This window comes from Pezoporus flaviventris, unplaced genomic scaffold (assembly GCF_033815535.1).
Source record: "Pezoporus flaviventris isolate CSIRO_AGI_PZ_B2104156 unplaced genomic scaffold, CSIRO_AGI_Pfla_v1 ptg000970l, whole genome shotgun sequence".
Taxonomy (NCBI): Eukaryota; Metazoa; Chordata; class Aves; order Psittaciformes; family Psittacidae; genus Pezoporus; species Pezoporus flaviventris.
The window spans coordinates 1-25,791 of NW_026893515.1; the positions used below are offsets into that span (position 1 = coordinate 1).

At 59.8% G+C, this 25,791-nt stretch overlaps 1 protein-coding gene across 1 annotated transcript; it reads right to left on the minus strand.

Annotated features, from left to right (window-relative positions):
- Positions 1–428: 428 nt before the first annotated feature.
- Positions 429–25,052, minus strand: INTS3 (integrator complex subunit 3; the record flags this gene model as incomplete). The annotated part of the gene is made up of 21 exons (XM_061444526.1): positions 24,957–25,052; positions 21,882–21,965; positions 20,972–21,055; positions 18,591–18,704; positions 18,342–18,426; positions 15,896–15,962; positions 9,980–10,124; positions 9,350–9,479; positions 8,354–8,451; positions 7,918–8,109; positions 7,415–7,502; positions 6,923–7,002; positions 6,229–6,320; positions 5,907–6,013; positions 5,705–5,824; positions 4,716–4,845; positions 4,174–4,228; positions 3,713–3,816; positions 3,533–3,577; positions 2,455–2,574; positions 429–582 (listed from the first exon to the last, which is right to left on the minus strand). Coding segments are annotated over exons 4-21 (1,890 nt in total), but the record flags the coding sequence as incomplete, so codon positions are not given.
- Positions 25,053–25,791: the final 739 nt, after the last annotated feature.

The following is a 25,791-nucleotide window of genomic DNA, read 5'->3' on the forward strand; positions in this document are numbered from 1 at the left end:
TCACCCCATCCCATCCCCATCCCATCCCCATCCCATCCCCATCCCATCCCCATCCCACCCTCCCCATCCCCATCCCATCCCATCCCATCCCCACCCCATCCCCATCCCCATCCCCCATCCCATCCCCATCCCATCCCATCCCATCCCCACCCCATCCCATCCCCATCCCCACCCCATCCCATCCCCATCCCATCCCCATCCCATCCCCATCCCATCCCCATCCCACCCCATCCCATCCCCACCCCATCCCCATCCCCATCCCCATCCCACCCCATCCCATCCCCACCCCATCCCCATCCCCATCCCATCCCATCCCCATCCCCATCCCATCCCATCCCATCCCCACCCCATCCCATCCCCATCCCCATCCCACCCCACCCCACCCCGAGCCCCGGGGCTGCAGGATGCCTGCGCTGCGCCTGCCTGACCTCGGTGTAGATGGAGGGGGTGAGGTAGCAGAGCAGGCGCACGTCGTCCTCCTGGCAGGCCTTCATGTCCATCATGAGGCAGGTGTGCAGGTCCCCCAGCTGCGTGGCCTGGGCAAAGCACTCGTAGAGACTCATCTTGCCCGCGGCTGCTTTGCTGCATGGGGGGGGTGGTGGGGAGGAAGGGGAGGAGGAGGAGGGAGAAGGGGGAAGAGGAGGGAGAGGGAAGAGGGGGAAGGAGGAAGAGGAGGAGAAGGAGGAAGGGGAGGAGGAGGAGGAGGGGGGAGAGGGGGAAGAAGGGGGAAGAGGAAGGGGGAAGAAAGGGAAGGAGGAAGAGGAGGAGGAGGAGGGAAAGGAGGAAGAGGAGGAAGGGGGAAGAGGGGGAAGGGGGAAGAGGAAGGGGGAAGAGGAAGGGGGAAGAGGGGAAGGAGGAAGGGGAGGATGAGGAAGAGGATGGAGAGGAGGAAGAAGGGGGAAGAGGAGGAAGAGGAGGAAAGGGGAAGAGGAGGAGGGAGCAAGAGGAAGGGGGAAGAGGAGTAGGGAGAAGAAGGATGAAGGGGGAAGAGGAAGGGGGAAGAGGGGGAAGGAGGAAGAGGAGGAGGAGGGAGAGGAGGGAGAGGAAGGAGGAAGAAGGGGGAAGAGGAGCAAGAGAAGGAAAGGGGAAGAGGAGGAAGGAGAAAGAGGGGAAGGAGGAAGAGGAGGAAGAGGAAGAAGAGGAGGAAGAGGGAAGAGGGGGGAGGAGGAAGGGGAGGAGGAGGAAGAGGAGGGAGAGGAGGAAGAAGGGGGAAGAGGAGGAAGAGGAGGAAAAGAGGAAGAGGAGGAAGGAGGAAGAGGAAGGGGGAAGAGGAGTAGGGAGGCGGAAGAAGGGGGAAGAGGAAGGGGGAAGAGGGGAAGGAGGAAGAGGAGGAGAAGGAGGAGGGAGGGGAAGGAGAGGAGGAAGAAGGAAGAAGGGGGAAGAGGAGCAAGAGGAGGAAAGGGGAAGAGGAGGAAGGAGAAGAGGAAGGGGGAAGAGGAGGAGGGAGAAGGAGGAAGGGGGAAGAGGAAGGGGGAAGAGGGGGAAGAGGAGGAGAAGGAGGAGGAAGGAGAGGAGGGAGAGGAGGAAGGAGGAAGAACGGGAAGAGGTGGAAGAGGAGGGAGAGGAGGAAGGAGAAAGAGGGGAAGGAGGAAGAGGAGGGAGAGGAGGAAGGAGAAAGAGGGGAAGGAGGAAGAGGAGGAAGAGGAAGTGAAGAGGAGGAAGGGGAGGAGGAGGAAGAGGAGGAAGAGGAGGAAGAAGGGGGAAGAGGAGGAAAAGGAGGAAAAGAGGAAGAGGAGGAAGGAGGAAGAGGAAGGGGGAAGAGGAGTAGGGAGAAGGAAGAGGAAGGGGGAAGAGGGGGAAGGAGGAAGAGGAGGAGAAGGAGGAGGGAGGGGAAGGAGAGGAGGAAGGAGGAAGAGGAAGGGGGAAGAGGAGGAGGGAGAAGGAGGAGGAAGGGGGAAGAGGAAGGGGGAAGAGGGGGAAGGAGGAAGAGGAGGAGGAGGGAGAGGAGGAGAGGAGGAAGGGGGAGGAAGAAGGGGGAAGAGGAGGAAGAGAAGGGAGAGGAGGGAGAGGAGGGAGAGGAGGAAGGAGAAAGAGGGGAAGAGGAAGAGGAAGAAGAGGAGGAAGAGGGAAGAGTGGGAAGGAGAAGGAGGAGGAAGAGGGGAGAGAGGGAAGAGGGGGAAGGGGAGGAAGGAGGAGCAAGGGGAGGAAGGGGGAAGAGGAGGAAGGAGGAGGAAGAGGAAGAGGGGGAAGGAGAAGGAGGAAGAAGAAGGGGGAAGAGGAAGAAGAGGAGGAAGGAGAAAGAAGAGGAAGGGGGATGAGGAGGAGGAGGAGGAAGAAGGAGGAGGAGGAGGAGGAAGGGGGAAGAGGGAGAGGAGGAAGAGGAGGAGGGAGAAGAAGCAGCGCGTGGGCGAGCGGCACCGGCAGCCCCGGCTGCATCCCTGCGCCGTGCCCTGGGCGCAGCTCGATCCCAATGGAATCCCGGCGGCTCCCGGCGCTCCCCGCCCCGGGCCCTACCTGGCCTTCAGGTAGTAGAGGAGGTGGTACCCGATCTTGGGCTGCTTCTGGTAGAGCTCCGAGAGGAGGTCCAGCAGCAGGGAGAAGCCGCTGTTGTCCTCCTGCATCTGGCAGAGATTCCTTCGGGATACAGGGGAGAGCCGCGTGACTCCGGGGAGCCCGGCGGGAGCATCCCTGGGACAGGGAGGAGAGGAGGCACCCACGGCCCTGGGGTGGGTGGGGATGGGGATGGGGAAGGGGCTTGGAGCAGCCTGGGCCAGTGGGAGCTGCCCCCGTCCATGAGCTTTCAGCTCCCTTCATCCCAACCCATTCCATGGTTCCCAGATGCTTCCAGGCTCATCTCCCTCATCCCTGCTCAGGAGCTGGATGAGCTTTCAGCTCCCTTCATCCCAACCCATCCCATGATTCCATGATGCTTCCAGGCCCATCTCCCCCACCAGCTCCCTTCATCCCAACCCATTCCATGGTGCTGGGATGCTTCCATGCTCATCTCCCCCATCAGCTCCCTTCATCCCAACCCATCCCATGATTCCATGATGCTTCCATGCCCATCTCTGGCTTGGAGCTGGATGAGTTTTCAGCTCCCTTCATCCCAACCCATCCCATGATTCCATGATGCTTCCATGCCCATCTCCCCCATCAGCTCCCTTCATCCCAACCCATCCCATGATTCCAGGATGCTTCCATGCCCATCTCCCCCATCTCTGGCTTGGAGCTGGATGAGCTTTCAGCTCCCTTCATCCCAACCCATCCCATGGTTCTGGGATGCTTCCATGCCCATCTCCCTCATCCCTGCTCAGGAGCTGGATGAGCTTTCAGCTCCCTTCATCCCAACCCATCCCATGATTCCATGATGCTTCCATGCCCATCTCCCCCATCTCTGGCTTGGAGCTGGATGAGCTTTCAGCTCCCTTCATCCCAACCCATCCCATGATGCTTCCATGCCCATCTCCCCCATCCCTGGCTTGGAGCCCACAAACTCCCCCTCTCCGGAGCCCCCCCCCCAGACGAGCTGGACCCACGCTGGCACCAAGGCCTCCCTTCCCAGAGCAATGCCAGCATTCTGGAATAGCCCTACCTGAATATTAGGTAGAGCGGCTTCCCCACGGACTCCTCCAGGGACCTGCAGGATGAGGCCGGGACTCAGAGCTCCGGGTGCTCCACTGGTGGGTACCAGGCTGGGAGCCCCCCGCGTTGGCGGGATGCTCCTGCCAACGGGCCCCAATCCCAAGGGAATCCCGGGGGAATTGCTCCTTACTCCTCCGTGATTTCCTCCGGCAAAACCTCCCCTCGGAAGTGAGCCTTGAAGAGCTCCTGCAGGCAGGAGGCCAGCCCCGACAGCTGCTCCGAGTCAAAGTCCTCCTGGCAAGGGGGAAAGGGAGGGATGAGGGCAGGAAGCACGAGGATGCTCGCAGTCATCTTCCTGCCCCATTTGGCAGGGAGGACTTCCCCTTGGCAAAGCCTTTCCCAGTGTTCCCAGTGGGAAGAAGCACCTTGAGTCTAAAGGGAGCAAGGGATGGAGCCCTCCACCACCCAACTGCAGTATTCCCACCGCAGGGCACACGGAGGAGGCTCCCAAAGGGGCGCTGGGATGAAGGGAGAAGCCGCATCCCGGAGGGATGCTCCGGTGGAAGGCTGAGCTTTAGGGTCCCTTCACCCCAAAGCCCCCGTCCCTGCTGCTGCTTTCCCAGAGTGAAATCCCAGGGATTGGGCCGTTACCTCCAGGACTTGATCCACGATTTCCTGCATGACCTCACACTGGGCTTCCGTGTCGCTGGAGCACAAATCCAAGAGGAAATCCAAGTGAACGGAGGAAGGTGCCGGGAGCAGGGACAAGGGGGGGGCTCCGTGCTTGGGAGCAAACCCCAGGCCCGGCACCACTTTGGATGGGTGCTGGTGCCAGGCAGACAGGAGGAGAATGGGCTCGAAAGCCCATTGCTGAAGTGCAATTCCAGCCCTGGGCACAGAAATCCCATGGAATGAGCCCCCGTGCCAAGGTCTGCAAAGCCAGAGCCTTTTAGAACCTCCTTTAGGAGCTCATTCCAAGGGCATTGGGAATCCGGGGTTGGGAAGCGCAGGGACCACGTGGGGATGCATCCCAAGGGCCTGCATCACCTCAATCCCTCAATCCCCCAGCAGAGCGTGCAGCGTGGAGCCTTTTGCCTTTCCCTATTGCTCTGAGCGTTCCAAGCATCCCATCCGTCATTCCAAGGGGGAATGAGGATCCCGGAAAGGGGTCGACACAAGCGAGCATCACCAACCTCCCCTTCTGCAGCTGCAGGACCTTATCCTTCAGGGACTCATCCAGCTGGTCCAGGAAGGGGGTGATGTCCACAGGCTCCTCCACGATGGCTTCCTTGATGGGATGGAACCTGAATTCCCTCTTCTTTCCTGCAGCAAAGCAAGCAACGGTGGAAGGGGCCAATCTCTGCCCTAGATGTGTGGGGCTGGGAGGGGTGGGGGGGGCACTGCTCCGGCCTCATCTCTTGCTTTCCCCCTTCCAAACCGTGTTGAGGGTACCAGGAATAGGGATGCAGGATGGGTTCTGGGGCGGGGGGGGGGGGTTGGAATTGTGGCTCCCATTCCATGGAGCTTCCCAAGCTGCTCCATGGATGAAGCACCAGGAGGTGCCACCAAGGGATGGCACAAGGTGGCCGCGGTCCTTTGCTGTCACTGGGGCCCTCTTGGGGGTCCCAAGCGGGCAGCACAGCTCAATGGGGCTACAGAGGAGGATGCTGGAGCCCAGGGTCGCATCCTCTGCCCCACACAAGTCCCAGAAGGGGAGGAACAGCCTGAGATGCCTCCGGATCCACAACGGGGGATCCATAGAGGGGATCCCGGCCTTTTCTGCCCCATTCCAGAGGGAGGGAGTGTAAGGAAAACCAACGTTGGATGAGCAATGAAGAGGCCTGAGCCCAAGACGCCCCATTCCCAAAGCAGAGCAGCATCTGCCATAGGGATTCCCAACCAGTCCCGCGCCGAGAGAGAGGGGAAAGGGTCCAAGCTCCGGGAATAACAAGGGGATGGATCCCAGCTTTCCTTGGAGCATGGCTGTGGCTCACATCCCAGTCTGGCTGTCCGGGATTGGGAAGCAGCAGAGCATTGGCCTCAACCCCAACAGAAGGAAACCTGGAGCTCAAGGTGAGCAATTCCCACTGGGAATTGTGTGGGATCCTCCCCCTGCAGGGAAGGTGGAGCAGGGCACTGGGGCCACAGGATGCGGAGGTGCTGCAGGAGGAGCCTTCCTCACCTTTGCTGTTCAGATCCTCCTCATCATCACTGAAGGCGGCCTCGGCGTTGTCATAGCAACTGTCATCCTTCTCCGCCATGTGGTTCTCCATCTCCATGGAAACGGGCTCCTCAATTTTGACTGGGAAAAGGGGGTCAGGTTATCCGGGAACACACGGGGATGCTCTGGAATATCCCCCCCCATCCCCAGCCCCAATCCTTACCTTCAATGGGGGGTGAGGGTGAACTGCAGAACTCCGGGAACTTCTCCCTTAGCATGGCCCGGAGCTCCTTGTCCAGCTTGGGATTGTCAAAGAGAGGGGCCAAATGGCTGGGAAAAGGATGAGGAAAACCCTTTGCTTCCTTATGGACCACAAGCTCCCCTCATTTGGGCTTCCCAATGGCTCTGGGGCCAGCGGGAGCTGCATGGCAAGGGCTGGCCATGGGGATGCTCCTACAGCTTTTGGGGACCCCCCCCACCCTCCCTCCCCAAGCCTCAGCACCAGGACGGACCCAAGAGCATCCCATTATTGGGATTTGCCTTACGCAAGGACCCGCTTCTCCACGATGTGGGTCAGGGAATTGAAGACCCCTTGCCGGACGTGAGCTTCCAGAGGAGGGTAGAAGTTGGGAATGATCTGAAAGCAGAATTCCAGGTTAACGCAGGAAGCCGGGGCTCAGCTCCTTGGGGCATCCTCAGGTACCTGGAGCATGGGGGTGAGCATCCAGTGGGATCCATCGGATGGGGTAAAAGGGGACCAGCCCTTTCCTGCTTCCCTTTCCCCTTCCCAAAGGGAAGGGCATCCAGCAGGGATGAGGAACACCCTCGGGATGCTGTGGGGAGCCCCGGGGCCAGGCTCCAGCAGCAGCAATGGCTGCAGGAGAGGGGAGCTCCCTGCACATCAACCGGCCCTTCCCTCCCACCCGCGTTATCCCAAGGACCGGCAGCTCCCATCCCTGCTTCCCGCAGGATGCAGGGGCAGCCCCAGCTCTGCTCCCTGGCCTTTGACAGGGAGATGATGGCTCTGATCCCTGCCTGGGCAGGGACATTCTGCTTGCCCTCAGGGCTTTAAAGGGGACCATTCCAAAGCCTTTTCCTTCGGGAAGGATTTGCTTATGGAACGCTTATGGGGGCCCCATGCTCCGCTCCAAGCTCCAGGGATGCTCCTGGGGTGCTTTCCCAGCCCCCCCCCCCCTTATCCAGGTCTAATCCCAATGGAATTCCCTAGGGGCAGCTCACCCGGCACATGAAATCCAGCAGCGTGGCGGTGATGGCAGGATGAGGCTTCATGGAGTGGTGCATCACCAGGATGGCAGGCTCTGCATGCGGACACAGCAAGGGAGGCGCTCAGCACCCATGCATGCGCCCTCGGCGCAGCGCCAGCGCCGGAAAGGGGGCTGCGGGGGAACCTGGAAGCGGGGCTTTGGGACATGGGATGCAGGGATGGGGTGGGGAGGAAGAGCTCCCAACGGGAGGAGCTGGATGGGATACTGGGAAGCAGCTCGTCCCCACGAGGGCGGTGGGATGGGGTTGGATGGAGCAGCTGTGGCTGCCCCATGCCCTGCCCCAGCGGAAGGTGTCCCTGCCTATGGAGCTGGATGGGCTTGAAGCTCCCTTCATCCCAACACGTTCCATGGTTCCATGACCCAGGCTTTCCCCACCACGTCCCCTCTACCTCTCGGTGCCCTTCCCCAGCCGCTGAGCATCCAAAGGCAGATTCCCCATGGATACCTATGTTCATGATGCTGTCCTTCTCGGGGCTGAAGAAGAGCCAGTCATAGAATAAGGCCAGTTTGGCATTGGAAGCAGCGACGTTGGACTGGAGCGGGGAGAAAGCACACATGGGATTGGTGAAGGCGCTGAGCTCCCAACCCGGATGCGCTCCTCCTGCCGGAGCCGGGATGCTCTTCCCATGAAACAGGGCAGAGCTTGTAGGGAGGAGCGGGGAATCCTTGAGCCAGAGCAGCTCTAGGCCTCTGCTCCATGGGGATGCAGCAGTGGCTGTGCATTATGGATCATGGATCGGGATGGGCTGGGATGGAGAGCGGGGAAGCCGCAAGGTCCCAAAACCCCCATTGGAACCCCTTAAGCATCGGCTGCACAAGCTGGAAGCGAGCTGCCCGTCGCAAAGGATCCGATGCGCAGCAGCACTTGGGCTGCTCTCCTTCCTGCATCCCAACCCTGCTCCCTGCACGGGAAGCCATTCCCATGGGGATCGGGATCCCCGGGCTCACCGTGCAGGTGGTGAGCAGCCAGCCGATGATGGCCCAGCGCGGGAGGATGTCGGAGCTCAGCACCTCGTTGGAGGGATGCACCACGCCGCAGATGTACCGGATGAGGTCGCAGCGCAGGGATTGGCTGTCCGGGGTGGACAGGTACTGCCTCTGGAACCAGTCCTGGTACCGCTTCTGCTGCCCAAACCGCACCTGGAGGCGAAGGGGAGGAGGCGAGGGGCTCACGGAGCATCCCTTCGCCATCCCTGAAGCTCCGCTCTGCCAACATCCCCTGGCAAAGCTGGATCCGGCCTCCCACGGGTGCCTCAGAGCCATCCCCGTCGCTGTCAGAAGCAGCAAAGCTCTGCTGCCCGGTGCCCACAGGGATGCTCCGGTGCTGGCGAGGGAATGGGAATGGGAATGGGATGGATGCTCCCCGTCCCTGCGCTGGAATTACCCGCGAGGTCATGAAGAGCAGCTTGGTTTCCATGTCGGGAGTGAGGCGACAAGCAAGGAACTTGCGGGATGTCCTGGACTGCAGGAGCTGGAGGACACCTGGGAAGAGAGAGGGGAGGCTCAGGCGTTGCAGGGCATCAGCGGGATCCAGGCTGGGATCTGCCACCCTCCGCATGGAGCTGAGCTCGGAGCAGTGAGCTTCGCTCCCTCAAGAGGGATCAGGATTCCGGCTGGAAAAGGGCTCCTTGGTGGAGGGAGATCACTGTAAGGATGCCAGGAAGGAGCTGGGACAAAAGGGAGAGAGGCTGCACAGCCAACAGGGATGGGATCTGCAGGAGGAATAGGGAATTCCAGACGCCAAGTGCCACGCTGTGACCAACAGGGAACGGTCCCCATCTCCCGGGCAGAAAGCAGGGATGGCACAAGGGAATCCTGCATGGGAATGCAATTCCTCCCTGGGAAAAGGCACCGAGGATGAGGCACGAGGGAAAACGGGGTGGGGGGGGTGGATGGGGAGAAGGGAGGGCTGCAAACTGCTTGGAAGGAGGCCTTGGCCGAGGGATGGAGGGGGACGGGAAAAGGGAATGGCTTTAAGCTGATAAAAGGGGGCTGAAGGTGCTCTTCCCTATGCGGGTGCCGGGACACTGGAATGGGTGCCGGGACACTGGAATGGGTGCTGGGACTGGAATGGGTGCCGGGACACTGGAATGGGTGCTGGGACACTGGAATGGGCGCTGGGACACTGGAATGGGTGCTGGGACACTGGAATGGGTGCGGGACACTGGAATGGGTGCCGGGACACTGGAATGGGCGCCGGGACACTGGAATGGGCGCCGGGACACTGGAATGGGCGCTGGGACACTGGAATGGGTGCCGGGACACTGGAATGGGCGCCGGGACACTGGAATGGGTGCCGGGACACTGGAATGGGCGCTGGGACACTGGAATGGGTGCCGGGACACTGGAATGGGCGCTGGGCTGGAGCCGCCGGCCTCACCTGTGAACTGGGCGCTGAGGACCTGCGGGTTGTGGATGATGTCCTTCCAGAGCAGCTCGAACTCCGGGATGCGGGCCACGTTCTGCAGCAGCCGCACCAGGTCCCGGCCGATCATGAAGCAATCCATGAACTGGGACAAAAAGGGGATGGAAAAGCCTCAGGGACCGCTGGGCTGCGGAGGGGAAGGCATCCGCATCCCTGCTCCCCTTTGGAAGCAGTGGGATGGGAATCCGGGGGGGGGGGCACAGGGAAAGGGCAGCAGCGATTTCAAGCTGTTCCCTCTCTTGCAAAGCCACCAAGGAGCTTGGGAATGTGCCATTCCCATGCCAAGGCTTGGTCCTTCCTGCCTGGCAAGGGGAAAGGGAGAGCAGGCAGCACGTGGGGCGATGGGGATGGAGCTGCAGCGCCCATAGGGCAGGATGCGGGCAGCCACACGCGGTGCCTTCCCCGCATGGGAAGGATGATGCAGGGGGAAGACCAAGCCTCCCCTTTCCAGCCTGGAATGTGATGGGAAGGCGGGGGGGAGCGACGGGTTCCGAAGGTCCATAAGGAACCATAAGTTCCAGCTCCATAAGGAACAAGGGGCAACGGTACCGCTATGGAGGCAGCATCCTCATCCCTGGGGCTCACCCGTTCCCGGAGCAGGGAGATGCAGAATTCCACCTCCTTCTGGCGCAGGCCCTGGAGCTGGGCCGTGCCGTGGTGGTCCACGATGAGCCGCAGGTAGGTGTACACGGCCATGGCGATGAGGAGGCTGCTCTTCAGCACCCACTCTCTGCAAAGGGAGCCGCGCAGCCCGACCGTCACCTGCAGCCTCCTCCAGGAGGGATCCGCGGCCCCGAGGGGTTTAAACACGGAGCAAAGCGAGGAGCGAGGGCAGGGAGCATCCCCTGCTCCCTATGGATGCCGGCTTCTTGCCCCCTCAGCATCCTCAGAGGGAAGAGCTCCGGAGCCCACCTCAAGCTCCCCTCTTCCCCTTGGCCATGCAGTGGTGGAGAGGAGCCGGGATGCTCACATCCATCAGGATGCTGAGGAACACCCCGGCTCCTTTTCCACCAGGGAACCGTTCCAGCTGCTTCCCTAAGCCAGGAGCGCTCCGTGGGGTTGGGGTGACCCGAGTGACCGGGGCTGTGCTGAACCTCAGGCCGTTGGCCCATGGATCCATCCAGGATGGATCCGAAGGGGCCTTAAAGGTCATGGAAAGCCCTTTGGAATCTTCCTATTGCTCCAGCAGATCAACTCCTGCCCAACGTGGGGTTGTCCGAATGCGGATCCCCTCCATCCCTTTATCCAGCTCTCTGATACAGGGACCAGGCAGGATTGGGATGGAGCTGGACGGGCTTTAAGCTCCCTTCATCCCAACCCATTCCATGACACCAAATCCCTTTGGTTCTCCAGGAGCTGCTGCTCCCATCCCACTCCCTCAGAGCTGCCTGCTGCTGGGTGTGCCCCATTCCCAACCTCCCTTATCTGAGCTGCAGGAGAAACAGCCCTGCTCCAGAATTAGGAGCTCCCTTGTTTGTGCTGGATGCCGGGAACGGTGATGGATCAGCCCCAGGAGCTGTAAATCAAGCCCCACTGCGGGCAGCAGCTCCAAGCACCAACCCAGCAGCATCCGTGTTTGCTTCCCTGTTCATGATCCAGTGGGAATGGGCTGCGGGAGGAAGGAGGTGGGAATCGGGAAGGATGCTTGGGGAGGGGGGGGGGGTCTGGGTCAGCGAGGAGCTGGGCATGGACTGAAGATGCTGTCAGAGAGGAGGGAGGAACCCACCACGCACAGGCATGGGATGCATTGGGGTGAGAGGCAGGGCAATGGGAACGCTGCCATCCGGGATGAGGAGGAGCATCCCAGGGAATGGGGCAGGAGGATGAGGGAGCAGCAGCAGCTCTGCTGGAGCCACCTTTAATGAAAGCCCTCAGCATCCCCCCCTGCGGCACCAGCTCCTCATAAGCCTGGCTCTAATTAAAGCCTGCCCTTAATGAAAGCCCATAAATCTCAGCCAGGAGCTGCAGGGCCCCCCCACACCCCGGGCTCTCTTCCAATCCCCCCCCCTTGTGCTGGCTGGGATGCTCCATTGGTCTTCCAGCAATGAGCTTTAACCCTGAGCATCTGCTCCGGTGCCAAGGCCCAGCTGGGATGCAGCAGGGATGCAGCAGGGATGCAGCAGGGATGCAGCTGGGATGCAACTGGGATGCAGCTGGGATGCAGCTGGGATGCAGCAGGGATGCAGCTGGGATGCAGCAAGGATGCAGCTGGGAGCCCAGCCCCACAGCCAGAGGTGGCCTCGGGACCCCATTGAGGATGCTCCTCGTGCTCCTCTGATCCAGCTGCTGGCACTTGTTGGGTTTGGGATGGGGATGGGGATGGGGATGGGGATGGGGATGGGGAGCATTCCCAACATGCTCCGAGGCTGCAGTGAGCAGGACCAGCACAGGGGAACAGCACGGCAGTAGCATGGAATGGGCTTCAAGAGCATGGAATGGGCTCAAATAGCATGGAATGGGCTCAGACAGCATGGAATGGGCTCAAACAGCATGGAATGGGCTTCAATAGCATGGAATGGGCTTCAAGAGGATGGAATGGGCTTCAAGAGCATGGAATGGGCTCAGACAGCATGGAATGGGCTCAAACAGCATGGAATGGGCTTCAATAGCATGGAATGGGCTTCAATAGCATGGAATGGGCTTCAAGAGCATGGAATGGGCTCAGACAGCATGGAATGGGCTCAAACAGCATGGAATGGGCTTCAAGAGCATGGAATGGGCTTCAAGAGGATGGAATGGGCTTCAAGAGGATGGAATGGGCTTCAAGAGGATGGAATGGGCTTCAATAGCATGGAATGGGCTCAGACAGCATGGAATGGGCTCAAACAGCATGGAATGGGCTCAGACAGCATGGAATGGGCTTCAAGAGCATGGAATGGGCTCAGACAGCATGGAATGGGCTTCAAGAGCATGGAATGGGCTCAAACAGCATGGAATGGGCTTCAAGAGGATGGAATGGGCTCAGACAGCATGGAATGGGCTTCAAGAGGATGGAATGGGCTCAAACAGCATGGAATGGGCTCAAACAGCATGGAATGGGCTCAGACAGCATGGAATGGGCTTCAAGAGGATGGAATGGGCTCAAACAGCATGGAATGGGCTCAAACAGCATGGAATGGGCTCAGACAGCATGGAATGGGCTTCAAGAGGATGGAATGGGCTCAAACAGCATGGAATGGGCTTCAATAGCATGGAATGGGCTTCAAGAGGATGGAATGGGCTCAGACAGCATGGAATGGGCTTCAATAGCATGGAATGGGCTTCAAGAGGATGGAATGGGCTCAGACAGCATGGAATGGGCTTCAAGAGCATGGAATGGGCTTCAATAGCATGGAATGGGCTTCAAGAGGATGGAATGGGCTCAGACAGCATGGAATGGGCTTCAAGAGGATGGAATGGGCTTCAAGAGGATGGAATGGGCTTCAAGAGGATGGAATGGGCTCAGACAGCATGGAATGGGCTCAAACAGCATGGAATGGGCTTCAAGAGGATGGAATGGGCTTCAAGAGGATGGAATGGGCTTCAAGAGGATGGAATGGGCTCAGACAGCATGGAATGGGCTCAAACAGCATGGAATGGGCTTCAAGAGGATGGAATGGGCTTCAAGAGGATGGAATGGGCTTCAAGAGGATGGAATGGGCTTCAAGAGGATGGAATGGGCTCAGACAGCAGGGGAGGAGTTGAGCTTAGCGCCAAGGCAGGGGGGAGATGGTGAAGAGCCAAGCCCAGGAGGCCCCCAGGGCTCTCTCCTTCCCCATCCCCCCCCAGGGGCCCTTCCAGGCCAACCCTCCCTGGGAGCTGAATCCTGCAGGCAAACCAGGGCTTTCCCAGCCCATTGCTAAGCCCCGGGGCAAGAGCTCGGGGTAAATCCCTGCTGTCCCCGGGCCATTGGGAAGCAATGAGAGGGACTGCTGGGAGGAATCCTGCCTGCTCCGCCAGCAAAGGGAGGTGCTGAGCCCATAGGACAGTGCTGATCCCATAGGACAATGCTGATCCCATAGGACAATGCTGAGCCCATAGGACAGTGCTGATCCCATAGGACAGTGCTGATCCCATAGGACAGTGCTGAGCCCATAGGACAATGCTGATCCCATAGGACAATGCTGAGCCCATAGGACAGTGCTGAGCCCATAGAACAATGCTGATCCCATAGGACAATGCTGATCCCATAGGACAGTGCTGATCCCATAGGACAATGCTGATCCCATAGGACAGTGCTGATCCCATAGGACAGTGCTGATCCCATAGGACAATGCTGATCCCATAGGACAATGCTGAGCCCATAGGACAATGCTGATCCCATAGAACAATGCTGATCCCATAGGACAATGCTGATCCCATAGAACAGTGCTGAGCCCATAGGACAGTGCTGATCCCATAGGACAATGCTGATCCCATAGGACAATGCTGATCCCATAGGACAATGCTGATCCCATAGGACAATGCTGATCCCATAGAACAGTGCTGAGCCCATAGGACAGTGCTGAGCCCATAGGACAATGCTGATCCCATAGGACAATGCTGATCCCATAGAACAATGCTGATCCCATAGGACAGTGCTGAGCCCATAGGACAATGCTGATCCCATAGGACAGTGCTGATCCCATAGGACAGTGCTGAGCCCATAGGACAGTGCTGATCCCATAGGACAGTGCTGATCCCATAGTACAATGCTGATCCCATAGGACAGTGCTGATCCCATAGGACAGTGCTGAGCCCATAGGACAGTGCTGATCCCATAGAACAGTGCTGAGCCCATAGGACAGTGCTGATCCCATAGGACAATGCTGATCCCATAGGACAGTGCTGATCCCATAGGACAATGCTGATCCCATAGGACAGTGCTGATCCCATAGGACAGCGCTGATCCCATAGGACAATGCTGATCCCATAGGACAATGCTGATCCCATAGGACAGTGCTGATCCCATAGGACAGTGCTGATCCCATAGGACAGTGCTGAGCCCATAGGACAGTGCTGATCCCATAGGACAGTGCTGATCCCATAGGACAATGCTGATCCCATAGGACAGTGCTGAGCCCATAGGACAGTGCTGATCCCATAGGACAGTGCTGATCCCATAGGACAATGCTGATCCCATAGGACAGTGCTGATCCCATAGGACAGTGCTGATCCCATAGGACAGTGATGATCCCATAGGACAGTGCTGATCCCATAGGACAGTGCTGATCCCATAAGACAATGCTGATCCCATAGAACAATGCTGATCCCATAGGACAGTGCTGATCCCATAGGACAGTGCTGATCCCATAGGACAATGCTGAGCCCATAGGACAGTGATGATCCCATAGGACAGTGCTGATCCCATAGGACAATGCTGATCCCATAGGACAGTGCTGATCCCATAGGACAATGCTGATCCCATAGAACAATGCTGATCCCATAGGACAATGCTGATCCCATAGGACAGTGCTGATCCCATAGGACAATGCTGATCCCATAGGACAGTGCTGATCCCATAGAACAATGCTGATCCCATAGGACAATGCTGATCCCATAGGACAATGCTGATCCCATAGGACAGTGCTGATCCCATAGGACAGTGCTGATCCCATAGGACAATGCTGATCCCATAGGACAGTGCTGATCCCATAGGACAGTGCTGATCCCATAGAACAGTGCTGAGCCCATAGGACAGTGCTGATCCCATAGGACAGCGCTGATCCCATAGAACAATGCTGATCCCATAGGACAATGCTGAGCCCATAGGACAATGCTGATCCCATAGGACAGTGCTGAGCCCATAGGACAGTGCTGATCCCATAGGACAGTGCTGATCCCATAGGACAATGCTGATCCCATAGGACAGTGCTGATCCCATAGGACAGTGCTGATCCCATAGAACAGTGCTGAGCCCATAGGACAATGCTGATCCCATAGGACAGTGCTGATCCCATAGGACAGTGCTGATCCCATAGGACAGTGCTGATCCCATAGGACAGTGCTGATCCCATAGAACAATGCTGATCCCATAGGACAATGCTGATCCCATAGGACAGTGCTGATCCCATAGGACAATGCTTCCCAGCTGGCCTGGCCGCTTTTAGCCCTGCTGGAGCAGGAGCTCTTTAAACACAGGAAGCTTTTAGGGCAATTAAATCCTCCAAAAGGAACTTCCCCCCCCCCTTTGGAGCTCAGGAAGGGAATATTCCTGGACTGCTGCTCCCAGTGTGCACTGGGCACCCACTGGGTGCTGTGTGTTAGGGGCACGGGAGGGACATGCAGCAGAGCCCCCCCAGATCCATAGGGAGAGGCTTCAGGATGCTCCCCCACACCTCACCTGCAGCAAGAGGGGTGGAACCGGGGATCCTAAAGGTCTCGTCCAAGCTGGTTGATGCCCCCCAAGGGACAGCACCCCAAGGAGGCCGAGGTGCAGGGAACCCCATCAGCACCCCATTGAGGACAAGCACCCCCTCGAGAGGGATGGGGAGGTCTCCCCCTCCATGCCAGGCTCTTCCCAATGGATCCCAGCATCCCTACCTCTGCTCGGTGAGGATCTCCAGCACGTTCTCAGCCAGCCAGATGTTCTTGGCTGTCACATCCCCACCTGGAAGCACAAGCACAAGAGGAGGGGGAAAGCCATTGGGAACCCAGTGGGGATCCACTGCCAGGCTCCTGGACCACCTCCATCCCTGCATCCCCTGCCTGCAACGCGCTCCGGGTGTTGGGGGATCCACGGGGGGAGGTGGATGCATGGAATAGCATGGAATGGGGTTTGTGGTGGGGGAGGTGGATGCATGGAATAGCATGGAATGGGGTTTGTGGTGGGGGGAGGTGGATGCATGGAATAGCATGGAATGGGGTTTGTGTTGGGGGATTGATGGGGGGAGTTGGATGCATGGAATGGGGTTTGTGTTGGGGGGGCCTTAAAGCACCAGGACCGTGATGCTGGGGACCCGCTGGGGAGCAAAGGAGCTGGGATCCAGGAGCTGGATAAAGGCTCCTTCATGGAGCAGGGCTGGGGATGGAGGGAGCTTCACGCTCCAGGGGCAGGGCAGTGCCTGCAGCGGCCGCCCCGCATGGGGAGGGCGCAGCCGGGGGATGCTGCTTGGCTCCCGCTCCCCTCTTCCTGCCCTTTCCAGGCACACCCAAGGCAAGGCCAAGGTCAGGCGGGCCCCCGGCTCCCTCCTCCGTGGGGCAGGGAACACGGAAGAGGCCCCGTTCCTGTGGGGCAGGAAAGGCGCTCGCACGCACGCGGCTCCGGCTGTCCCAGAGCCGGGGTTAAGGAGGATCCCGGCGCTGGGAGCCGGCAGCAACGGGAGCCACGGCGCTTCCTGTGCCTGCTCCTGCCTGTCCCTGCCTGCTCCTGCCTGCTCCTGCTTGCTCCTGCCTGTCCCTGCCTGCTCCTGCCTGTCCCTGCCTGTCCCTGCCTGTCCCTACCTGCTCCTGCCTGTCCCTGCCTGCTCCTGCCTGTCCCTGCCTGCCCCTGCCTGTCCCTGCCTGCTCCTGCCTGTCCCTGCCTGCTCCTGCCTGTCCCTGCCTGTCCCTGCCTGTCCCTGCCTGCTCCTGCCTGTCCCTGCCTGCTCCTGCCTGTCCCTGCCTGCTCCTGCCTGCTCCTGCCTGTCCTTGCCTGCTCCTGCCTGTCCCTGCCTGCTCCTGCCTGTCCCTGCCTGCTCCTGCCTGCTCCTGCCTGTCCCTGCCTGCTCCTGCCTGTCCCTGCCTGCTCCTGCCTGCTCCTGCCTGTCCCTGCCTGCTCCTGCCTGTCCCTGCCTGTTCCTGCCTGTCCCTGCCTGTTCCTGCCTGTCCCTGCCTGCTCCTGCCTGCCCCGAGCCTTCGGAGGGGCTGCGGGGAGCAGCAGGTTTGGGCTCTGCAGCCAGGCTGGGGCAGGATTGGGGCCTGCTCCTCTGGACCCCGCTGCGGAGCAGCAGAGCTCGGGCTTTGCCACAGCACAAAGCAGCCCCGGGGCAGCACTGAGAGTGACTGCGCTGCTGGGGAGGAGCAGGAGGCTGCAGGCACAGGGGGGGCAGGAGGATGCAGGCACAGCGAGGTGGGATGCAGGCACCGTGGGGCAGGATGCAGGCACAGTGGGGCAGGATGCAGGCACAGTGAGGTGGGATGCTGCAGGCACAGCAAGGCGGGATGCAGGCACAGTGGGGCAGGATGCAGGCACAGTGGGGCAGGATGATGCAGGCACAGCGGGGCAGGATGCAGGCACAGCGCGGTGGGATGCAGGCACAGCGAGGCGGGATGCAGGCACAGCAGGGCAGGAGGCTGCAGGCACAGCGAGGCGGGATGCAGGCACAGTGGGGTGGGATGCAGGCACCGTGGGGCAGGATGCAGGCACAGTGAGGTGGGATGCTGCAGGCACAGCAAGGCGGGATGCAGGCACAGTGGGGCAGGATGCAGGCACAGTGGGGCAGGATGATGCAGGCACAGCGGGGCAGGATGCAGGCACAGCGAGGCGGGATGCAGGCACAGCAGGGCAGGAGGCTGCAGGCACAGCGAGGCGGGATGCAGGCACAGTGGGGTGGGATGCAGGCACAGTGGGGCAGAATGCAGGCACAGTGGGGTAGGATGCTGCAGGCACAGCAAGGCGGGATGCAGGCACAGCAAGGCGGGATGCAGGCACAGTGGGGCAGAATGCAGGCACAGTGGGGTAGGATGCTGCAGGCACAGCAAGGCGGGATGCAGGCACAGCAAGGCGGGATGCAGGCACAGCGCAGTGGGATGCAGGCACAGCGCGGCGGGATGCAGGCACAGCGAGGCGGGATGCTGAAGGCACAGCGAGGCAGGATGCATGCACAGCAAGGCGGGATGCTGAAGGCACAGTGGGGCAGGATGCAGGCACAGCACAGTGGGATGCAGGCACAGCGAGGCAGGATGCAGGCACAGCGCGGTGGGATGCAGGCACAGCGAGGCGGGATGCTGCAGGCCCAGTGGGGTGGGATGCAGGCCCAGTGGGGCAGGACGCTGGGCCTCGACTCACCTGCAATCTGCTTCATGAAGGTCATGCAGACGCCATCAGCACCCAGCACCCCGTTCTTCACCAGCTCCCGCAGCAGCCACACGAGCTGGGCACAGGAAGAAATCACTGCAGCTTCCCCCCGCCCAGCATCCCAAGCTCCCAGCCATGGAGCAGTACCCATTGCCCCCCCCCCAGCCCCTCTGCTCGTGGTACCCTGGGGTAGATGGTGTGGAAGGGGCACTTGGGGGCAGAGGAGCTGCCCCTCCTCACCTGGGTGCGGCACGTGTCCTGCAGCTTCAAGTACTTCTCCATCAGGATGTGGTTGATCTTGTTGAGGACGATGTTCATCCCATCCCGGCTCACCAGGGCCAGGTCCCGGTAGCACTGCGAGGGGAGGAGATGCAGGGCATGGTTATGGGGGAAGAAAGCTCTTAATGGCATCGTGAACCTGAGCGGGTAACAGCAAGGAAATGATCCTCAGGGAAAAGGGCACGGAGCATCCTTTGGGATGCTCTAAATGGATTCACTGGATGCAGCCCCAGGAGCCAAAGGCATGGACACAACCAGGAGGCACCAGCGCTAAGGAGGATGGGCTCATTGACAGCCACGTCCACACCGTTCCAATGCCCCTGGCTCCAGGGAGAATGGGGATGCTCTGCTGTGGGAAGAGGGAATTATCCTAGGGAAAGGAAGGACTTTGTCCTGGCAGGACAACGGCGGGATGCTAATGGGTGTTAATGGGTGCCAGGAAACGCCATGGTATTCCTGAGCTCCCGAGGCCCCCAGAGGTGCCTTCGATCCGATTCCCTGCGCTCAGGCTTTCTCCATCCCTTTTCCATAGAGCACTGTGGAAAACCGGAGCGAGGCAGAGGGATCCATCCCTCAGATCCCAAGCGGGGCCTGGAAGTGCTTCTGACATGCCAAATGGATGCCCATGAAGCAGAGCCAGAACACGCAGCATCTCCCTCCCTGGGTCAGCCCCAGACATCATTCCAATGGGGAAACACAGGGGTCAAGCCGGTCCAGGACACAGCCAGATAGGGGGGGAAAAAAGCTTTTAATCCCTTTGGAAAGGTCCCTGCCCTGCCTAAGAGCTCATCCCAGTCTCCCCCCTGCAGGTTAAAGCCATTCCCCTTGTCCTGTCCCTAGAGCAGAGCTCATCCAAGCCCCCCAAGCACAAGCAGCCAGAGCAGAACAAGCCTCATCCCATCCCATCAGGGCAATGCCAAGACATCACCAACCCCTTCCTTGCTGGCATTCCTGCCGAGCAGGGAATCCACAGGGAATGGGGAAGCTCTTGAGGTCCCCAACAGCCACAGGGGTGGGGAGGGAACCCGGATGGCTTCCCTGCACCCCGGAGCCAGCATTCCCACTGCACCGAACAGGGAGGAAGGATGGATGCGCGCTTGGAATGAAGGGGGAAGAGGCACGGAGGGGAGGGAAGAGACCTCCTCCCAGCCTGGAGGTGCTGAGCAGGCAGTGGAGGAGGTGCTGAGCAGGGCGCTGGGTTCAGAGCCCTCTGATCCCGGGATAATTAAAGCAGGAAGAGGAGGGAGCTGGGCCACGTCACTTGGGAATGAAGGGGTCAGCGCCCTCCTTATGGCTGGACCAGGGCATCCCAGCGCATCCCAGCGCATCCCTGCTGCCTGCAGGGTCAATGCAACACGAGGGAGGAGGCAAGGGGGGGCTTCAGCCCCCGGGAAGGATCATGGAATGGGATGGGATGCAGGGAGCTTAAAGCTCATCCAGTTCCACGGGCAGGGACAGCTCCAACCCGGCCGTGAGCACTGCCAGGGATGGGGCAGCCCCAGCTCCTCCCTTCATCCCCTCCCAGGTCCTCAGCACCCTCACTTCTTCCCCATCTCCAGCCCAAATCCCCCCCTTTAAACCAATGGGAAAAGAGGAAACCAGAGGAGTTAGGGACCGGAATCCAATCACAACAGGGATTAAATCAAGGCAGAGCCTTGCCTGAGTCGCCTCCGGCCAGCGCAGCACCGGGATTTATGGAGCATCCCTCCCAGCACGCCCTGAGGTCCCCTTCAGCCCCTTCCCATCCCCTGCACCCCAAGAAGGAGCCCGGGGAGGGCTCATTCCAAGGCTTTTCCTTGGAGCTGCTCCAAACCCGCATCCCAGAGTTTTCCCATACAAAACGTTCCTCTTCCCATTGGTGAGCGGCTGCAATGCCAGCAATCACCCTGGACCCATTACAAAGGGATTTCGGGATTCGCTCTGGAATCACCAGAGGGGGGGCTGCTGGAAAGCAGTTTTTCCTCTAGGAATTGCACACGTGCCTCAAGGGGGGGGATTCCTAGAGCTTCCAGCATCAAAGCCATGCACAGCCAAGGCAGAGCCATGGAATCCCAGGCTGGGATGGGCTGGAAAGGACCTTAAGGTCTAGATCCAGGCAGGAATTCTTTCCAGGATGCTCCCTTTAGGACCAGTGCCTGCCTCCCCTAGGGAAACCCAATTCATTCCCAGGCTGGGCAAGCACCCAACCAAGCCCCTTCCCTTGGTGGCAGCATCCCTGAGCGTCAGCCCCTGGACCACACGGATGCAGCAAAGCCGGGATGCTCTGCTCGGCACCGGGATTCCAGCCAGGAGGAAGCCCCAGCACTGCCCCATTCCATTCCCAATGGAACAGTGGCTCTTACCTTCTGGGCCTGAGCGGGCTCCGTGAGGACCAGGGTGAAGAGCCCCAGGCAGATCTCCTCGTGCTGGGGGCTTCCTTTGCATATCTAAGGGAGAGGAAGGCAGAGCCAGCAGTGAGATGGGGCAAGAGAAGCAGGAAACCCCACATGGAGCATCCAGGAAGGAATCCGAACCGGGAATACCCAAACCATAAAGGGCCTCCCTGGAGGAAAGGGGATGCCCTTGGCGCTGAGAGCTTTGAGTGGCTTCAGGGTATCCCAGGAGGAGCACATCATGGAATGGGTTGGGATGAAGGGAGCTTAAAGCCCATCCAGCCCCACGGGCAGGGACAGCTGCCCTAGAGCAGGATGCTCCTTGAGCACTGCAAGATGGGGCAGCCACGGCTTCATAGGGCACCAGTTGGACCCAAGGGATGGGACCTGGCTGCTCTCTTCCAAGCGGGAATGCATTCCAGGAGCCCTGAATCCCACCCTTGCGATGCCAAGCGCTGCCCAGGAAGGGAAGGGGCCTCTGGAGCACGGCCCAAGGTGTCTGGGGGGGGGTTAGAAACGCACCAGGCATAGCTGAGAGCCCAGTAGCAACGCACGCAGCCTTATAGGGTAACATCTGCAGCTCCATCCCCTGGCTAGCGTGAACGGGCCCTTTCCAAAGGGCTGGAATCTGGTTGCTGCGAGGCCAGGCAAGACCCGAGGAATTCCATGTGTGAGTGTTCCCACGCTGGGGAAAAGGGGCAGGATCCACCTGAGCCCCGCAATGAACCGCAGTGAGTGGAGGGAGCAATCGGCTTCCAAAGGGATTGAAGCCACCAAGTGTGGAATTCCAAAGTGGGAAGCTTGAAAACCCCCCCCTCCCTTCCATGAGTCCCTTGATCCAGGCAGGATCCATCCCACCCCAAAGGACACGAGGACTTACGTGAGCGTTGAGAGCATCGTTGGCTTCCCGCTCCGAGAGCCCATTGGTGAGCGCCGTGACGATGCTCACGCATCTCTCCAGCCTCTGGAAGCAAGAGGCATCCATTGGGATGCTGCCAGAACAGAGCAGGGCTCCAAACCCCCCCCAACCCCATCATGGACATGGATATCAGCTTGATCCCAAACCATCATCCATGTGGGAGCAGCCCTGGAAACGTCCCGGTCCCATCCCATCTGAGCAGCTTCTGGTGGAGCACAGCAGGAGATGCTGGCACGGAGCATCCGGAGGGATGGAGATGGGAAGAGCCAGGAAGTCAGGAGCACAGGCATGGAAGAAGCAAACCATGGGATCATGGGATGGGTTGGGATGAAGGCAGCTTAAAGCTCATCCAGGTCCAACCCATTAAAGCCGGTGAGGAACGGGCTGTATCCCGGGGGTTTTATGCAGGAGCAACGGGGCAAAGCCCAGGAAGATCCCAGCTCCAAAGCACAGGAATGATGCGGAAAGGGAGGATAAGATCCAGGAGCTGGAAAAGCAGAGGGAGAACCCCCAGCCAAAGGGAAGGAATCAGCCGGAAGCAGCTTTTCCCAACTGGAATTCGGTCTCTGGTGCTGGTTCCCAGCAGTGGAAGAGATGGAGATGGGTAAGGACCAGCTCATCCCTGGGAAGTCTCCCTCGCCTCCATCCGCACACATCCATCCCTGCGCCCGATCGGAGCCGCCCTGCTGGCTCCTTCCCAACCCAGATCCAGCGGGAGCATCCCAGGACACCCGGAGCATGGAGCTGCTTTTCCAGCCCAATGGGAAGCTCCCAGCTGGAGCTGGGAATGTTCTGGGCAGGCCTGGCTGGGAGCCAGCACACACGGGGAGCAGGGACTGCGTGGAAGGCACATAAATACACTCCAATGGCAGCTTCCAGAGCTTGGGATGGCGTTATTCCCATCGGGATGGTGGTATTCCCATCGGGATGGTGGTACTCCCATTGAGATGGTGTTATTCCCATCGGGATGGTGGTACTCCCATCGGGATGGCGTTATTCCCATCAGGATGGCGGTACTCCCATCGGGATGGCGTTATTCCCATCAGGATGGCGGTACTCCCGTTGGGATGGCGGTACTCCCATCGGGATGGTGGTACTCCCATTGGGATGGCGTTATCCCCATCGGGATGGCGGTACTCCCATTGGAATGGTGTTATTCCCATCGGGATGGTGGTACTCCCATCGGGATGGCGTTACTCCCATCGGGATGGCATTATTCCCATCGGGATGGCGTTATTCCCATTGGGATGGCGTTATTCCCATCGGGATGGAGTCATTTCCATCAGGATGGAGTTCTTCCCACAGGGACGGTGTTATTCCCATCAGGACGGTGGTATTCCCATTGGGATGGTGTTATTCCAACTGGCACGGCGTTATTCCCATCGGGATGGTGTTCTTCTCTTCAGGATGGTGTTATTCCCACCAGGACAGTGGTATTCCCGTCGGGATGATGTTATTCCAACTGGGACAGCGTTATTCCCATCGGGATGGCGGTATTCCCACCGGGACGGCAGTATTCCCATTGAGATGGTGGTATTCCAATCGGGATGGCGTTATTCCCATCGGGACGGCATTATTCCCACCAGGATGGCGTTACTCCCACTGGGATGGTGTTATTCCCATCAGGATGGGGTTACTCCCACCAGGATGGCGTTACTCCCATTGGGATGGTGTTATTCCCATCAGGATGGTGTTATTCCCATCAGGATGGGGTTACTCCCATCAGGATGGGGTTACTCCCATCAGGACGGCGTTATTCCCACCAGGATGGTGTTACTCCCATCGGGATGGTGTTATTCCCATCGGGACGGCGGTATCCCCACAGAGATGGTGTTATTCCCATCGGGATGCCGTTATTCCCATCACCACCCCGTTTGCCTCCTGCAGCTCAAAGCCAATGGGATGCTCTCCCTCCTCTGGACCACTTTGGGAGCCTCAACTCCATTCATTTCCACCACTCAACAACCAGCCCTTGTCCTGGGGACAAGCAGCAGCATTCCTGAACCTGGGATCCCGTGGGATCCGTGCCAGCCTGTGTCAGAGCAACGCGGTCCCGATGCTCCTTGCGTAGGAGCAGACCCTTTCCCAACGGGAATCATGGAATGGGATGGAGCGCAGGGATGGGGCACGGACGTCTCCCATTGGCTGCACGGAGCATCCAAACCTCCTCCATTGAACCCATCCCGGTGCCCAGCACCCTCACAGGGAAGCGCTGCCTCGGCGCTGCCGCCTCCATTCCCAGTGCCCTATCCCTGCATCCCTGCATCCCTGCACACCTGTACACCTGTACCCCTGCATCCCTGTATCCTTGCATCCCTGTATACCAGTATACCTGTACCCCTGTAAACCTGCATCCCTGTACCCCTGTAAACCTGCATCCCTGTATTCCTGAATACCTGTACCCCTGTATCCCTGCATCCCTGTATACCTGTGTCCCTTCATCCCTGCATCCCTGTACACCTGCATCCCTGCATCCCTCCATCCCTGTATTCCTGTACCCCTGCATCCCTGTATTAATGTACCCCTGCATCCCTGTAAACCTGCATCCCTGTATTAATGTACCCCTGTATCCCTGTACCCCTGCATCCCCGTACCCCTGTATCCCTGCATCCCTGTACCCCGGTATCCCTGCATCCCTGTACCCCTGTACACCTGCATCCCTGCATCCCTCCATCCCTGTATTCCTGTACCCCTGCATCCCTGTATCGCTGCATCCCTGTACCCCTGCATCCCTGTATTAATGTACCCCTGTATCCCTGTACCCCTGTATCGCTGCATCCCCGTACCCCTGTATCCCTGCACCCCTGTATCCCTGCATCCCTGTACCCCTGGATCCCTGTACCCCTGGATCCCTGCACCCCTGTATCCCTGTACCTCTGGATCCCTGTATCCCTGCACACCTGTATACCTGTATTGCTGCATCCCTGTACTCCTGCATCCCTGCATCCATATATACCTGCATCCCTGCACCCCTGTATCCCTGTACCCCTTCACCCCTGTACCCCCCCCCCCCAACCCCCCCTCCCCCCCACCTACCTCCTCCAGCTCATCCTTGGCATCCAGGAGGGTGGAAACCAGCAACTTCCCCCCGCTCCCCCCTTCCCCTTCCCCATCTCCATGGCTGGGGGCTGGGGGGGGGGGCAAGGGCGCAGCGACCCCCCCCCGAGCGAGCCCCCCCCACCCCGCTCTTCCTCACCTGAGGAGGAGGAGGAGGAGGGAGGGGGGCTCCTTATGGGCAATGCCCCCCCTCTGCCTGCTCCCCGGGGGGGGTATGGGGGGGCTGTGCTATGGGGTTTGCCCTATGGGGGGGGATAGGGGATAGAGGGGGTATGGGGGGGATAGGGGATATAGGGGGGAATATAGGGGGGAAATAGGGGGTATGGGGGGTATAGGGGATATAGGGGATATAGGGGGGATATAGGGGGTATGGGGGGTATAGGGGATATAGGGGGGATATAGGGGGGATATAGGGGGGATATAGGGGGGATATAGGGGGGATATAGGGGGGATATAGGGGGGATATAGGGGGGGATATAGGGGGGATATAGGGGGGATATAGGGGGATATAGGGGGGGATATAGGGGGGATATAGGGGGGGATATAGGGGGGATATAGGGGGTATGGGGGGGGGACACAGCCCCTATGGGGGGGCCCGGAAGGCACCGGAGAGACACGGCGGGGCCCTGCGGGAAGAGGAAGAGCGGCGAGGCCGGAAGAGCCCGCCCCCTCCCTGCCCGCTGGCCAATGGGAGCGGGGATAGGGCTGGGAGTGAGGGGTGAGTGGCTGAGGGGAGAGGGGCGGGGATTAGAGGGGGGGTGTAGCCAATGGGGGTGGGAGGGGGAGGGGGCTTGTGGGGGTGGATGCTCCGCCA